The following is a 17,910-nucleotide window of genomic DNA, read 5'->3' as shown; positions in this document are numbered from 1 at the left end:
AAATTCTTCACAATACTCGTCGTGATCATTTGGTCACCGGAAAGAATAGAAACCTTGAAACCCAATCCCATATCCTCAGTAATAATATTCAGTCGCTTTACGAAAGTCTCGGATATGAAAGAGTGTGTAGCTCCCGAATCTAGTAGTGCATAGGTAGCAACTCCTAGAATGAATATCCTCCCTGAGGCGAAAACGTTTTAGATATTTGTGTTGAAGTTTAAGGAATTTGTACCATTAATTTCCCAAAATTTTCAGAAGATGATCGATTGGATCCTATTGTTCCTAGGAAAATTCATAATTTACCCTTTATAATTTCAAATTAATTGCAATTTGACCCCTTAAATTTTTGGATATTACGATTTTGTCCCTCAATTTTCGAAAACTACAATTTTTTGTCCTTGAATTTTTGGTAATTTCAATTTAGTCCCTGGATTTTTTGGAAATTCCAATTTAGTCCTTAAACTTTCGAAAATTACAATTTAGCCCCTAGATTTTGGTTAAATGCATTTCAGTCCTCATATTTTCGAAATTTTACATTTTGGCCCTTAATTTTTTGTGGATTTGTATTTTTTTGGCCCAAGAATTTCGGAAATTTCACATTAGTCCCTAAAAATTTCGAAACTTGCTATAATGCCCTTGGTTTTTATTTTTCTCAATTTTTGGCCATGGAACTTTTATTTGGAATTATTATGTCCTTCACATAAATTAAGGCTACAAAAATCAACACCACTTTCTATGGTTTCTAAAAACATTCCTTAATTTCATCTAAGGTAGAACATACAACCTAATTCCACTAGGTTATCCTTATTCCCAAATCAATTCTAATAACCAATTTAACATTTCATGTAAATAAAGTAATATAAAAACGTTAAATAACTAGGTTACCGATGACAAGGGTCGTGTCTGCCACCTCTTTAGCCTCCTCGACAAGCATAACATAAGCTCGTCCCACAGTAGATTCTCTCTTCTTTGGGCAATCAGTAGCCTTGAGCCCATCTTCCTTGCATATGAAGCACTTAGTAGTTCCCCACACGCACTGTACATAATGTAGGCGATTGCACTTCTTGCACGGTGGTCCCTCTGCAGGTTTCGGTGCTCCAGGTTGTGGTGGCTTTGTTGGTCCTGACTTCTTTGCTTTGTCTTGGGGCTTTGGTGGCCCTTGAGGTCTAGGAGGTCTCGTGTACGACTTTTTATTTGGCTAAGAATTATTTGGTGTTGTTGTCTCTTGCGCTGCATCTCAAAGTCGATGTCCTTCAAAGATTGCTTAGACTTAAATGCATAAGTAGTAGCAGTAGCATAATCCAAGGGACGCATCATCATCACATTGTGTCGTATGGTAGGTCGTAGACCATCCATGAAGTGTCTAAGCTTCTCTGCAGCATCCCTCGCAATAAGGGGTACAAAGTGGCAACCCCTATCAAATTTCCTCACAAATTCAGCAACAGTCGAGTCTCCCTGACGGAGGCTCATTAACTCTCTCTTAAGTCGCCCTCTAACATCAGCAGTGAAGTACTTCTCATAGAATATCTCCTTGAATCGAGCCCAAGTAAGTGCAGCAAGATTAATACCGTGCTCAGCTCCTTCCCACCACAAAGAAGCATCATCCCTAAACATGTAAGTAGCACACATCACACGATCAGCATCCCCCATATTTAAGTAGCGAAAATGCACCTCAAGTGCTCGAATCCATGCCTCCGCAGCAAACGGGTCTGTGGTGCCAGAAAATTCCTTCGGCCCTAGCCTCCGGAACTGATTATAAACATCATGTTGTGGCCTAGGTGCTTGCTGTAGCTGCTGCTCAAAGAAACGAGCCATCCGCTCAAATGCATGAGCAGCAGCATCCCCATTAGTAGGCGGGGGTGCATTAACATTATGATCCTCATTAGTCTCTGTCTGCCTATCAGTACTTGGTGCGCGTCTAGGATGCATTATATCTGAACGTTTTCCAAATTCTAACGTAACCAACATGTATTTAAATATATGTTTTCTAATCATGCAACGTATCCTAATTCAGTTTTAGAAATGTTTAAGCATATAAAACATGTATTCTCGTAAAGCTATTAAACGACGTAAACATATAATTCATGTAATCATGCAGATAGCATCATATAAAGCATGTAAAGTTATAAATTTGAGGCTTGACAACTGAGCTTCCCCACACTGACGGTGGCACAACCATTTACAGGAACATTGCTCTGATACCAACTGAAACGTCCACCACTCGTTTTCTTAAAAAGTACTATAAATTTTTTTTATATATACTCACAAACTTCGGACGAATTACATATAAATATTTATAAACTAATTTGCACTATTTTTGAAATATAACAACAAACTAACATTTAAACATCCAAAGAAAATAGTTTAAGAACATAAAATCATCATTCGTTTTCAACTCCTACTTATCAAAATTGCTAAAACTATCAACCTCTCAAAAACCACTCAAAATCATAATCAAAGTCGTAAAAATATCTTTCACATAACTTAAAATTATAAATCATAAACTAGTGCGAAAAAATAGCGCTGGTCCTCGAGTTATGTGCACCTTCAGTTCAGCAAAGTCAACCATCAATACCTCCATTATTATTATTTCATACACAGCACACATGCAACACTGAAAATACTTTTACGTAAAATAACATTCATAATGATGCATAAACTTAAACATAAACATTTTCATATACATTTCCATAACGACGTATTCATATTTATCGTAAACATATTCATATCCATATTCATATTCATATTAAACATGTTCATATTCACTTTCGTTGAATTCAGATCGTTAATTGTAACTTTCGTATTCGTATTGGGCGGTGGATCCATCTACATGTAACCACAGTACTGGGCGGCGAGGACATCAGCGACACTCTCACCCGTCAACTGAGCCTTGGCCTACGTATTAACATATCATCGTATTAGTCACAATTACTTCACTTTCTTCAACATTTCATATTCTCATCACTTATAAAAATTAAACATGCATATAAATTTTTCTTATAAACCAAACATGCAACATATCTTTTAACGTTTTCGTTCATCATAAAATTCCATAAACATGCAAAATAATCATATTAACATATAAAACGGCATTCAGGACACTGCCATGACATTTACTAATTTTCGAATGTAAAATTACCGTTTTACCCCTAGACGTAAAATTTCACGTTTTTTTACATTTTCTTAATTCAATTGACTCTAGACCTTCCCAAATAATTATTTAAGATTACGATAATTTTCTCGTATTTTAATTTAGCGTAAATCGATGGATTTTAATTTATTCTTTAATTATAACATATTAATGCGTTTTAATCTCGAATTAAACCAAACTTTAATATAAAATTCTCAAATTAAAAACATAGACTTTTTATATTATTTTAGCCCTCCTGAACTATGACTCGTCCCCCGTGAGCCATGTTTCGAATTTTTTTATACAAAGAAAGCCCTAACTCAAGCCTATGCACTACCACACGAGCCAACTCGATTTTCCCACGAGCCACGCCCGAAACACGCTGGACCATCTTCGAACCAGACCCGCTATGGACCCTACTAGACCCTTAGAACCCTTAGGACTCAACCATAGCCCCAAAACTGAAGGCACTCAACACAGAAGAAAGCTGCAGCCGAGAAGCTTACCAGCGCTAGGACTCTATGTTTGTGATTCTAAGACCCTAACCACTGGAACAGCCCCTGAACCAGACCCTTGTGCACCCTCTTAGGACCCTAAGGACTTGACCTAGCCCAGTCCAAAGCCCCCTGGCCGAGCCCTTTTTTCCCTGCGCAAGCTGCACACATGCGCGACTCACTTGATGGCTCTCGGGTGGAGTCCTAGCTTGCTAGGACCCTTTCCAACCACTTGTCTTGAGTCCTAGCGTGGCTAGTTCTTCTTTCCTGACCCTAGCACGTCCTTAGCCCATCCCTGGTTGCAACTGAGCCAAGCCATGGACCTTAACCCTTGAACCCGAGCCCTTGATCACCAAAGCATGCTGTTTGGTTCTAGCTTGTGTTCTTCGACTTGTGCAGCGTGTTGTGTGTGTTCTAGAACCCTTAAAATCGTGTAAAACAATCCCATAACACTTCCTAATCATGGCAGCCCCTTCTAGCACATGTTATACATGTTTTGGAACCAAAAATCATGAGTTTATCACATTTTCAAGCATAGTTACGAAAATAATATGAAGTGTGACTTGTCTTTCATACAAAACATAATCAAATAAATACTATGGTGTGATGGATGAGTAAAGGGCAGAATATGGCGTGCCTTTACATTTATAACGCACGATTTTTCGTTGACAAATTGAAGAACGATGATATGAAGACTATGGCTTGAAAACCTATAGAAATTCGAAACTTTCCCTTGATTTTGCTTTTTTGTGTCGTGTGAGTTTGAGAGAAGAGTTTGAAGATTTTTGGGGTGTCGGGCGTGGGTTACTGGGTAGGTTATGGGAGAGTTTGGGCTTATGTATGTGTTAATTAAACATGTAAACAAGCCTAGGCCCATTAGTAACCAATACTAGGTCCAAAAGCCCATTAGTGCATAATTAAAATATTTTGTTTAGTAAAGTTTGCGAATTTATTAGCCGGGTTGCAAAAATGTTCATATTTTTGTAGAAAATCCAACACCGATAAAAATTACGTCCCGACGTATAAAATCACCTCAAAACTCCGTATTTTCAAAAATAAGTAAAAGCATCAACCATATTTTAAATTATTAAAAACAATTATTTAATAATAAAAAATTCTATTTTTTCAGTTATCGGTCTCCGTTCCTCGATCGCAACTCGAATAACCTTTGAAAATGCATTTTAATGCATTTAAGTAGAAAAACTACTAAAAAATCTTATAAACATATCACATACTCAATTTAGCAATTAAAATCAATTAATTAACTATTTCCCATGTTCTTTAGATTCGCATGCAGTTGAATTACGTCGTCTTAATTTTGGACTTTACACAAACCATCGACATATAAAAAGATGTAAATGTATAAAAATAACAATGTTTTACTCCTGAACATATAATGTGCGGAAAAAGTATGGTCCTAGAGTTAACGTGCGCACACCCATCTCCGCCTACTCAGTTTTCGGCGCCTCCAGTCTCCACATCTCTGCATCATTCACACCTAGTGAGTCTAAAGACTCAACACACCTGAACCGTGATAGCAATTACATACACATAACATGCAACCGTGAAAAGTACTGTAATTAAAATATATTGCATGATCTTAAAAGCATGAACTTAAACATAACATGTCAAAGCATAAACGTATCCATAACATATCTCATCATAACAACATATACGTGTTCATTTTCTTTTATTGAATTTAGATCATTAGTTGTGACTTTCGTATCAGCTCTAGTCGATGGATCCATCTACATATAACCGCGGTACCCGACTACAGGGACATCAGCGACAGTATTACCCATCCACTGAGCCTTGACCTTACATATTCGTGTTCGTGTTAGTCACAACCAACTCCTCTCTTTCTAAAACATGTCATCGTATTCGCCACTTATAAAAATCATGCATATACGTACTTTTTCTTAAAACCAAACATGCATCGTATTTTCCGTATTTTCATAAAAAACCATATTCATAATAAGCACAAACATTTTAATCATGCAATTTTAGTTCTCGGTGCGCTGCTAGGACTGCTAACACGACCCGAGTGTAAGATGACCAATTTACCCCTGGACCAACAAATTTCGACCCAAAGCCAACCAAACTTAGACCATATTTCAAAGACTCTTAATTAAACTTCGTATGACCCAATTTAACCCTCACTAATCTCGGTCGTAACGACATATCAATACCCAAACGAGTCAATAGCGCTAAAAACTAATATCCCTCATATACTGGACTAGCGCCTAGGCGCTGGCGGTGTAGCACTGCGGTGATTGGAAAGCACCTGGGCGCCATGCAACAGCGTTAGGGTGCTACGAGGGCCGAACATCAGGCGTTCCGATGCCACCCCGTGCAACCAAAACGACAAACAAATTCTGAAGCCAAACTCTACCCTACTCACAACCAACCCGAACCAGACTCAAAACAACCTCTCCTAGCTCACCACTGGACCCTTTTGGACCGACCTAACCACTGTCCTTAGCCCCATTCACACACCTCACCCGATTCCACCGATGCAAGCCCAAAAATCCGATCACTCGACCCTAATTTGCGGCTAGCTCCTTCGATCTCCCTTCCACCCGAGACCAGCCATGCACGAGCTGCTCTAGGCTGTGTCTCAGACCCACCAAGGCCTTCTCCACACCCCTGGACGTCCCATGCATCGGCGTCCTTCAACTTTTTTCCGATCTAGCAAAATATGCACTCATCCGAGCCAAAACCGATCAACCCCTTGCCTTACTATGAACCGATGCACTCTCAGCCTTATTCACCTTAGGTCTCGACGTGTATAGCTCCTTGGAACCTAGGTCTAGCAACCCCTTGCACACTCACAAGTGAAAACGTGAGTTACATGTAAAAGAGTGTGCATATTTCATGTCAAAACCATATAAATCTGATGCACACGATTGGTCTAAGAATTTCTCATGCAAAAACATACAAATCAACTTATAAAAATGTGAATGATGTGAAAAACATGATTTAGGACGTGCCTTTGCGTAGTTACGCTAGAAACCTTTGAGATAATCGCGTAGAACGTGCACCGGATAGATGGAGAAGAACTTCTTTGAAAAACTTGAAAAATTCGAAGGCTTGCTGCTGAAGTTTTTTCGAAAATGTGTTGCTGGAAAAATGGAGAGGGGCGGCTGAATACTAGGGTAGGAGATTAGGTTTTTGGATGGTAGGTTTAATATAATAATTAGTGTATAATGGGTCCATAATTAAAAATAATTAGGTTAAAAAGGATTTTAGGCTCATTATGAGATAAAATAGTCCCATCAAGCCCAAAAACACTTCCAAAAAATATTTCGTTAGGTACATTTTTTAAAATATTGTCCGAACTCTCAAAAAATCCCCCGAATTGCTAAATTTTGTGTACCGGTTTCATATATGACTCGTTGAGTAAAAATACCTTAACAATGTTCATTTTCGAAAATCATCTTTAATTATACCATATATTAATTAATTTAAAATAATTATTTAATAAAAATATTTTTTCTTAACTGTCCGGTCTATGTTCCTCGTTCGAGCGCGAAATAATGCTAAAAGCCTTAACACATGAAACCTTAACAAACCATGAAGTAAAACACATATCCATGGAAAAATCATACATTTAAAGCAATAAAATAAATAAACACACATTTTAGCAAAACCTTATAACACATGCATTCAGGTCACGTAGTTTGAATTTTTTAGACCTTACAATTCCTTCCCCTTTATAAAGAATTTCGTCCTCGAAATTTAGAGCGTACCGAATAACTCCGGGTGGCGACTCCTCATCTCGGTCTCGGTCTCGATCTCGATCTCCCAAGTATCCTCCTCCTCGGAATGATTCAGCCACTTGACCTTGACCATCTTGATTACCTTGTTCAGGAGCCTCCTCTCCTGCCTGTCCAATATCTGGGTGGGTCTTTCCTCGAAAGACAGGTTCAGAAACAGCCACAGGGGCTCATAGTTCAGCACATGCGAAGGATTCGACATGTACTTCTGTAGTATCGAGACATGGAACACATTATGAACTCCCGCCAGATTCGGCGGTAATGAAACTCTGTAAACTAGTGTCCCCACTCACTTTGGGATCTTGAATGGTCCTATGAATCTAGGACTGAGTTTTCCCATTTTCCTGAATCTCATCACACCCTTCGTCGGTGCAACCTTCATGAATACATGATCGCCCACTGCAATCTCTAGATCTCTGCGCCGCTGATCTAAATAACTCTTCTATCGGCTCTGAGTGGTCTTCATCCTGTCTCGAATCTTGACCACTAGCTCTGCAGTCTGTTTGAAAATGTCTGGCCCTAACTCTGCTCTTTCCCCTACCTCATCCCAATAAACTGGTGACCTACACTTCCTCACATAAAGTGAGTCATATGGATCCATACCAATAGATGTCTGATAGGTGTCGTTGTACGTGAACTCCACGAGAGGTAATTTCGGCTCCCAGCTGCCCTGAAATTCGATCACGCAAGCTCTGAGTTGGTCCTCCAGTATCTGAATCACTCTCTCACACTGACCATCGGTTTGAGGATGGAAGGTTGTACTGTATAGCAATATAGTACCCAATTCCTGATGCAGACTCTTCCAGAAAGCAGACGTGAATCTCGAATCCTTATCTGACACGATGGACACTAGAATTGTGTGCAGTTTGACTATCTCGTTGATATACAGCTCTGCATAATAAGTCATCGTGAAAGTCTTCTTGATCGGTAGAAAATGTGCTGACTTTGTGAGCCGATCTACTATCACACAAATCGCATTATACCCTCCAGCTGTCCTCGGTAGTCCTGTCACGAAATCTATGGTAATATTTTCCCATTTCCACTCAGGAATAGGGAGCGGTCTCAGCTTTCTCGCGGGTCTCTAATGCTCAGCCTTGACCTGCTGACACGTCAAGCACACAGACACAAAATGCAAAATATCTCGCTTCATGCCTGGCCACCAATATAGAGACTGTAGATCCTTATACATCTTCTTACTTCCGAGATGAATGGAGTACGGGGTGCTGTCGGCCTCCCACATGATATCAGTCCTCATGGAATCACCGCTAGGAACCCACAGTCGGTCACGGTATCTGACTAAGCCATCCTCAACTGAATACAACCTATGGCCCTTATACTCATTCCTTTGTCTCCACTTCTGTAACTGCTCATCAGAAGTCTGCCCTGCTCGAATCATGTCCCTCAGTGTCGACTGTACTGTCAAGGTAGCAAGACTAGGGGCATCGCCCCTGGCATACAATGCAAGCTCAAACCTCTGATCTCTGCCTGCAACGACCTCTGTACCTACAACTGATTAATCACTGCATGCTTCCTGCTCAGGCCATCCGCTACCACATTAGGCTTACCCGGATGGTAGCTAATATCACAGTCATAATCCTTCACTAGCTCCAGTCATCTCCGCTGTCTCTTGTGTCCGTCTCTTGCATCGTTGAGTTGTTTTTCGAGCGTATAAACACAAATGTACGCCTTAAACCTTTGTTTTCTCATCGATCACATCATAATATGTATTTTGATTGTATTTACATGATGTAATATATATCTACTGATATGAATGGATTATACATGGATTTTACGTGAAATTATTTTGAGAAACTTGCATGTGACTCACGTTTTTGGTGTGTTCTTTGACGGGCTACCAGTATCGATGTATAGGGGACGTTTCATGGTGGGTTCATAGGTGATCTAGGTGTTAGATCATGCCTGGATCTGGTTCATGTGGAGGGCCGAAGGGTTCCTTGTTTTCTTGTGGTTTGTTTGGGCTCAGTTGGTGCAAGTAAGGGAAAGGATGTGCATGAGATGGTTCCATGCCAGGGTTCAGGCTCTGATAGGCCTGAGTCAAGGTCCAAGACGTCCCAAGCATGGCTGGTTGTGACCCTAGGTCGGATTGTAGAGGTAGGGTTCGATAGGGGCGAGCGTTTGTCTTGTTTTGGGTGAACCATGCATGTCCCCGTGCATGGATTTGTAGGCCATGGTTAGGACAGCTCAGGAAGGGTCAGTCGTGGTCTAGGAGATGTTTGTTCGAGTCTGGTCTAGGCTGGTTGGGAGTAGGATGGAGTTTCGGTTTGAAGTTGAATTGGGTTTTTTTGCTCGTAGGAGTGGCGCTGCCCATTTGGCGCCGCAGCTCTTGAGCATTGGTGCTTGTATCGCCGCAGCACTGGTGCATGGCGCCTAGTTGCTTACCAAGCGCTTCAATGCTACACAGCCAGCGCCTAGTCGCTAGTCCAGTGCATAAGGGTTATTGATGGTTAAATTGGGTCCTACGGGGTTTGGTTAGGAGTCTCTAACTATGGTTAAATTTCGGGTTGACTCGGGTTAAAACCAGAACTTCGGTCTAGGTCTTCAAAATGAATTTTAGAAGTTAAAGTGTGAGTTCTAGTTTACGTCTAAGAAATGATTGAGAATATGTTTTTAAGGCGTTTGATAAGTTTGGATGGACAATGGTCATTTTGCACCCGAGTTAGGTTAGAAGCCCTGGCAGTGCCCTGACAACTGATAATGCATATTTAAAATGTATATGTTGATTATGAACAAGGATTTTTATATTAATGATGAAAAACACGTTGCATACTTGGTTTGAAGGAAAGGTATGTTTATGCATGAATTTTATAAGTGATGAATACGATGACATGTTTTTGAAGGAGTGGAGTTTGTTGTTACTAATACGAATGCGGATATGTAAGGACAAGGCTCAGTGGATGAGTAAAATTGTCGCTCATGTCCCCATCGTCGGGTACCGAAGTTATATGTAGATGGATCCATCGACCTAGAGCTGATATGAAAGTCACAACTAATGAACTAAATTCAATAAAGACAAATGAATACATATATGATGATATGATATGACATGATTTGATATGACTTGATATGTTGACGTTCATGTTATGCTTTTAAGGATCGTAAAACTTATTCTAATTACAGTACTTTTCACTGTTGCATGATATGTATATGTACTTGTTATAACGGTTCAGGTGTGTTGAGTCTTTAGACTCAACAGGTGTGATTTATGCATATGATCATGAGGATCTAGAGACTGGAGGCGTTGAAGACTAATTAGGCGGAGTTGGGGGTGCACATGAAAACCCGAGGACCTTGTGTTTCTTCCGCACGTTATGATTTTTGAGACATGAGTTTAGACAGTATTTTTAAATGTTTATGAATTTCTATTTCGTGGTTGATTAGGCCGATTTTTTGTAACATGTCCGAGTTTCTTTTAAAACAGCAGACTCTGATATCGATTACATTTTTAAGATTTGATTATCTGTAGCTATTTTTATACCGTGGTTGGATGACCTTATAAAATGCATGGTTTGATTTATATATATATATATATATATATATATATATATGAGTATGTATATTTTCGGCCATAGTTTCAATAAAAAAAATTTAATAGTATTTAAGCAGTAGACGTTTCACTAATTAACTAGCAAGATTGTTGCCATGCATTGACCGAATTGTATGGGTAAGAAATCAACCAAGATAGGGGTAGATCATGCAGAATATTTTCAGCACTTGATAGCCAAAATTAAGGATGATTTATTATGCAAATTTGTCCCCCTCAGCCCCGTAAATGCATGTTCTATCCTGAAAAGAAACACATCACAATTCACAAGCAAATTCTCTCAAATTTCAAGTTCCTTAGGTTGCAGATTTTTGAGAATTATAAGGCGTCAGTCTGCCCAATTGTAAGCAGAAAATCTGCACAATTTTGAGCTACAATCCGGCAACAAGAAGCAAACGTGATCGAACACCAAGAAGAGAGGAACTTTCAAGCATCAAGGATTCTATCCCGTTTCGATTCAAGATGGTGAGTTGGCTTTTGTATTATGCATATATTTCAAATTTAGGCTTATCTATGTTTAAACAATGATATTTCTGTTTTAAAAATTCAATTGTACACCATGTGTTTCATTCATTACCTTTGATTCATTTGATATGCTTGAAATTTTGAAAAAAAAACTGTAGTTATGGCTCATACGGTATGTATAAATCGTACTTATTATCTCTTTCGGTGGGTATAAAATCGCTCAAATGACCTCACCTCTTAGAAGAGTAATATATATAGGACATAATAATAAACTATGAATGATGTCATGACATTTCAGTGCCTCCTATATGTTGACGCTATTTATAATGTGTTTCAATATTTCATTTCAATTCTGTCTATGCCATATCTTGATCCATGATGTAACACAATGCGCGACATGTTCTTTCCGGAATTATGTTTATATGTATATTTTTGTTGTAGACAGTGAGATGAATTCCAGTACCATATATATGTTCACACTTCATCTCTGATATGTTTTAAGGATTTTTTATTTTTTTATACTATGTCTCAACTCATGTCCTGTGACATGTCACATCCACAATTATGTATATATGTATTTTATGTTATTCGCGTCTACGAACGTATCTCACCTACTAAATATTTCCCTACACATTCACTCCTTACTTCTGTTCTAGATAAGAATGAATACGAAGTACATGATGATGAACAAGACATGTTTTGAGGCCAGTGATGAAGTTTCGAGACAATAAGATTTCTGAAATTGTTTTAGTTGATTTTTTTTTTATGTTATAAAGCTTCCGCACTTATGATTCGTATTGTGAAGACAAATTCGATTTATGCAATAGACTTGCATTTTGGTCATTTGATATACTAAGAGGCTTATTGTTAAATAATGCTGATGTCACATCTCGGTTACGGAACATGACATTAAATGTTTGCAACTTCTTCATTTTTTTTAGGTAACAAAAGTATACAAACACTATCCTTGGATTTAGTCGATGTAAATAAATATTAAAAAATTTGTAATATATAGTTTATCGATCATGTACGCGGGGATCAAAACATCCCAAATTCACAAGTTGCTAGATTTTTGCAGCAAATCGTAAAAGAACCAGAACAATTGTAGATGCTTTAATTTTGGTCCTGACGTTAGATAATTGATAAAACTAACCGAAAAGGTCACATGCCACCATTAAAATTTGTCTTTTCTTTTTATTAGGATGCTGATATTTTTTGTCTTTATTATTTGTGATTACAACTGTTTTAGTCTCTCTTGTACTCATGTGCACATTTTTCATTAGTTGTTAGCAAATTTAATAGTTATGGTAAAAAACGATTAAATTAATAAGTCGATTGACCTTACTTCACAAGCAAGAAAAACTTTAAGTTTTTTTTTTTGGACAAAAAATACTAAAACTCTTTTTAACACCAAATAATTGGGACGAGCGTAATTATGTCAAGGAAATATTAAAAGGGGAGAATAATTTTTTGGTCACCCAATGACTTGGTCTTTTGTCTCTTTTTTCGACAAATTTCCTTTTTGTATGTTTCCTAGCAGCCATTTGCATACAATCATATTATATAGTAATTATTATTGTAATTACACATTTAAATAAATAAAAAACTGGTGGATTAGCTGATGTAAATCCGTGTCTAACCACCTCATTTCATATTATTAAATTATGCTGAAAATTTCTCTTACTCAATCATCAAAGCTCCCTCTCCCATTTTTAATTGACTTCTCAACTTAAAGATTCCATTCTCATTTTCTTGTAATGAAATCTTCTCCTAATCAATAATCCAAGGAACCATTTGATGGTTATGGAACAAGAGAAAAGAAAATCACTTTCAGATGAGTATGAAATCACAGAGATATTGGGGAGGGGAGGATTTTCGATTGTGAAAAAAGGGATAGAAAAGTCTACAACAAGTGGAGAAAATAAGCATGTAGCCATCAAAACTTTGAGAAGATTTGGCCCATTGATTCCTTCTGAAACTGAGCCAAGAAACTCGAAAACCGCGAACCTGATGATGAAGCAGTCCCTAATATCGGATGCATTGCTGACAAATGAACTTCTAGTGATGAGAAGAATAGTGGAAGACGTTTCACCTCACCCGAATGTCATCCATCTATATGATGTTTATGAAGACAATGGCGGGGTTCATCTAGTACTAGAGCTCTGCTCGGGAGGCGAGCTTTTCGATCGGATTGTGGCCAAGGCAAGCTTTTCCGAGTCAGACGCAGCAGTTGTCATTAAACAGCTCGCGCATGGTCTAGCAGCGCTGCACCGTGCCAACGTTGTGCACAGGGATTTGAAGCCTGAGAACTGCCTTTTCTTGACTAGAGATGAGAAATCTCCATTGAAGATCATGGATTTTGGACTGAGTTCCGTCGAGGATTTCACTGATCCTGTCGTGGGATTGTTCGGTTCGATCGATTATGTCTCTCCAGAGGCGTTATCTCGCAACCAGATTACTTCAAAAAGCGATATCTGGTCGCTTGGTGTCATCCTCTATATACTCCTCTCCGGGTCAGTTTCTCCTGAAATGTATAAGAAAAACTATCTTAATTTTGACTTAGAATTAATTTTACATTTGATCTTCAATCTCAGACAGTAAACATAATCAGAAGTGAAATTTTTAAATCACCATAATCAGATTATGCCCAACATATATATGAAGCACATCTATAGAAATTTCAGGGGAAAAAAATTATAAGATAAAATGAGTTATATAGTAAAGATATAATCTCTGTAATTTTCAGGTACCCTCCTTTTATTGCACAGTCAAACAGGCAGAAGCAGCAAATGATATTAAATGTAAACTTTCCATTTCTTTGAAGTACTTAGTCTGAGTTCAGATTTTCGACAATTTTTAATTCCTAAAGCTAATTCAACATTTTATGGGACAGGGACAATTCAGTTTCTATGAGAAAACATGGAAGAATATCTCATCATCAGTAAAACAATTAATCACCAGCCTTTTGAAAGTTGATCCCAATTTGAGACCGAGTGCCGAAGAGGTGTCATAATCTGCACCTAATCAAACAAGTTCAGTCATTTTACATGTCTAGTGTTATGTGATAGTCTAGTGCTAGAGTCGCATAAAACGCGAAAACTTCTGTTCAGGAACGAGTGTAATGATTTCTCGATTTCTGTAGATTCTTCAGCATCCATGGGTGACCGGTGATCAAGCGAAGGAAGAACAGATGGATGCGGAAATCGTTTCACGGTTGCAGAGCTTCAACGCTAGGCGCAAGTTTCGTGCAGCTGCTATGGCTAGTGTGCTGAGCAGCAGCTTCTCCTTGAAAACTAAGAAACTCAAGAGTTTAGTGGGATCATACGATCTCAAGCCCGAGGAACTTGAAAATCTCAGGACAAACTTTAAGAAAATGTAGCTATGCCCGCTAATCAAACAGTACAGAGCACTCATTCCTACATCATTTTCGACTAGATTTTAGACGGTCTAAGGATGTTTGTTTTGGCTAACTGCAGATGTAAGAATGATCAGGCAACATTGCCCGAATTCGAGGAGGTGTTGAAAGCGATGGAAATGTTATCTCTCGTCCCCCTTGCCCCGCGAATCTTTGATCTGTTTGATAACAACAGGGATGGGACCGTTGATATGAGAGAAATCGTTGGGGGATTTTCGAGTCTTAAGTATTCAAAGGGAGATGATGCACTTCGCCTTTGCTTTCAGGTGAATTTTGAATTACTCTTTGATTACAAATTACAAAGATGAAATTCATGTTTGAAATACCAAAGATTTCGTGGAAATTAAATGTTTTCAATTTTTTTTTTTGTTTTTTTTAGAGAAACAAGTCCATGAACACATCAACTTTTTATATGTTTATATGGAGTTTCATGTTAATTATCATTCATTTCAAATTTACCTCTAAATTCAGTTCATAATAGTGTCATTTGGAATATATTCAATTTTGTGTAAATACGTAACATATTATTATTTTATTGAAAATAACGAGCCTATAATCGAAATTTCATGATTTTAAATCCATCTTATCAAATGTATACTAAATGAAATACATCCATCTAAACACAAACTCAAAGGTTTCATGTAAGTGATCAACGACAAAAGAGAGTCAGTCGGTCCTAAACTTACGAGATTTGACCTGATATAGGTGTTTGATCCATCTTCCCTTAAGAAGGAAAATGATATTATCTCCTATTATTAAAATAACCAGGTTTTGCCTTTTATCTCACACATGATTTTCCCCTCCCCCAAAAACTAAAGTGCAAAATGCATTTCACTCAACACATAATCTTTGTTTTTATCATTTTACTTCAGATGTACGATACGGACCGCTCTGGATGCATCAGCAAGGAAGAAGTAGCAGCTATGTTAAGGGTAATTCATTGATTCACATTAGAAATATTCAAATAATTAATGCTTATAGTTAATTAGTTTTGCGGAAAATTAATGCACAGGCATTGCCCGATGACTGCCTTCCAATAGATATAACAGAAGCAGGGAAACTAGACGAGATATTTGATGTAATGGACGCCAACAATGATGGCAAAGTCACCTTCGAAGAGTTCAAGGCTGCAATGCAAAGAGACAGCTCTCTTCAAGATGCTGTTCTATCCTCCCTCCGCCCCAATTAGTAAACATGTTTCTGAATGACAACTACAGATCTCATGTGAAAAATTATAATCGGCCTAAGATTTTTAGTGTTTTTTGAAATACTAATAAGCAACACAGAGTGCAAATATTATTTGAAATCATCAAATGATCTCCTTATTTTGTCAATCTATTAATTTAAATATGACAACAAATATTAAATATTCAAATCTAATTTTTTTTTTTTTTTACATAAAGACTATGAATTTGATACACATATTGAACTATAAATAAAGATAAATTAATATATGTTTATGAAATGCTTGTAATTCAAATCACTACAATGTCAATTCATTAGAAATGAATATTTTTTCTCATAACTTCATTATCCTCGTATCATTTTTTTAAATTATTTCATATATTCTCTTCATCAATAGTAATTTTTGCAAGGATATCATTGAAATTATTGATAATATATTTTTGCTTAAATATAAAAAATTCGTTATTTATTCATATAATTTTGAAATAGATTATTTTAATCATCAACATTTTCCATGATATCGTTAATAAAAAAATGGTTACTCAAGTTGATCCAATATATTCTCCGTAGTCATATTTATATCTTGTATTTATTTTCAATTCCATATACATTTACCTAATTATTTTTGTGATACTTGTTGAAATTACATAATTTGATAGGGACCGATTCACTTGAATTTTATTTATCCAAAAAATTCAAGAATTGTGAAATCAATGTATATAAAATTCCTCAATTAAAATAAAACACGATGGTACAACCCAAATGGCAGACGACAAAAATTGTTGGAACAGAACACCTAAATGATCTCATCTGAAACATTTTAATGAAGCCTTTATCGGATTTTAATCATCATGAAAAATGGTGTGTAATTCAAAGTGGATTCAATGGCTGCTATTGAGCTAAAAAATTTTATACCTCACGTACTGGGTCAATAATGATCACTGGATTTGTAGCGTAAACAAAATCTTTAACATATCATTAACCCAAACAAAAAGGACATAAATTTACAACATAATAAAAAGTCACATTCTAATAAAAGAGCAGCTAACAATTTATCCACGCTGATTGAACTTGTATCCTTTCACTTTCAGCTGTCTATTTTAATTATTTTTTTTAATTCAAAATTTTATGCCCCACATATATATTTATTTATTTACACAATTTTTCTAAAATTATAATCATAAATAAATTTTTATATTTTGTTATTTCTTTAAGGTGCAAAGAAATCAGATTTTATAATAATTTAATTAAAAAATATTACTAGGGATGATAATTTTTTCCACGGGTTTATGGACCCGCGGGGAAAACCTGAAACGGGGACGTGGATTCCCAATTTTTTCTGGTTCGAAGATTTTTTAAAATCCCTGAAATAGTTATATTGCGGGGATGGGGATTTCCAAAAATAATATTAATAATATAATAATAATATTATTTTTTAAAATATTAATAATATAATAATTATTAATATTAATATTAATAATAGATAATAATAAGTTTTGGTAGGGGCACCGTCTTATTACATTATTATTCTTGAAACGCGGATGAAGATTTGATCCGCCCACCAGATCCTCAGAGTCCAGCACCTCCAGTCTCCTCGACATCGAACTCACCTGCATCACACACGTCTAGTGAGTCTAAAGACTTTACACGTCTGTACGAGGAATAACAAGTACATATACAGGCACACAGCAATAGAAAATAACATATTCAACATAACTTTCATGAACTTAAAAAGCTTAACATAAACGTGTCAAAATAGCTCATCTTTAATCATCATTCATCATTTATCATTATCATTCAGTTCATTAGAGGTGACTATCGTACATCATCATTTACGATGGATTCATCATACATAAAACCGCGGTACCCGGTGGCTGTCGGAC

At 37.1% G+C, this 17,910-nt stretch overlaps 1 protein-coding gene across 1 annotated transcript; it reads left to right on the top strand.

Annotated features, from left to right (window-relative positions):
• The first annotated feature begins 13,103 nt into the window (after positions 1-13,103).
• LOC142554834 (calcium and calcium/calmodulin-dependent serine/threonine-protein kinase-like) lies at positions 13,104-16,222 on the top strand. The gene is made up of 7 exons (XM_075665505.1): positions 13,104-13,940; positions 14,174-14,228; positions 14,321-14,431; positions 14,570-14,802; positions 14,904-15,108; positions 15,715-15,774; positions 15,855-16,222. The coding sequence occupies exons 1-7, from the start codon at positions 13,225-13,227 to the stop codon at positions 16,029-16,031; spliced, it is 1,557 nt and encodes a 518-aa protein (XP_075521620.1). The 5' UTR covers positions 13,104-13,224; the 3' UTR covers positions 16,032-16,222.
• Positions 16,223-17,910: the final 1,688 nt, after the last annotated feature.

This window comes from Primulina tabacum, chromosome 8, assembly GCF_025594145.1.
Source record: "Primulina tabacum isolate GXHZ01 chromosome 8, ASM2559414v2, whole genome shotgun sequence".
Taxonomy (NCBI): Eukaryota; Viridiplantae; Streptophyta; class Magnoliopsida; order Lamiales; family Gesneriaceae; genus Primulina; species Primulina tabacum.
Note: the sequence above shows the minus strand (reverse complement) of the source record. Positions and strands in the feature narration are given on the sequence as shown.

Coding starts and splice junctions, on each gene's coding strand:
- LOC142554834 (XM_075665505.1), top strand. CDS start 13,225: ATGGTTATGGAACAAGAGAAAAGAAAATCACTTTCAGATGAGTATGAA. Junction 14,803..14,903: donor AGGACAAACTTTAAGAAAAT/GTAGCTATGCCC, acceptor GGCTAACTGCAG/ATGTAAGAATGATCAGGCAA. Junction 15,775..15,854: donor AAGTAGCAGCTATGTTAAGG/GTAATTCATTGA, acceptor ATTAATGCACAG/GCATTGCCCGATGACTGCCT.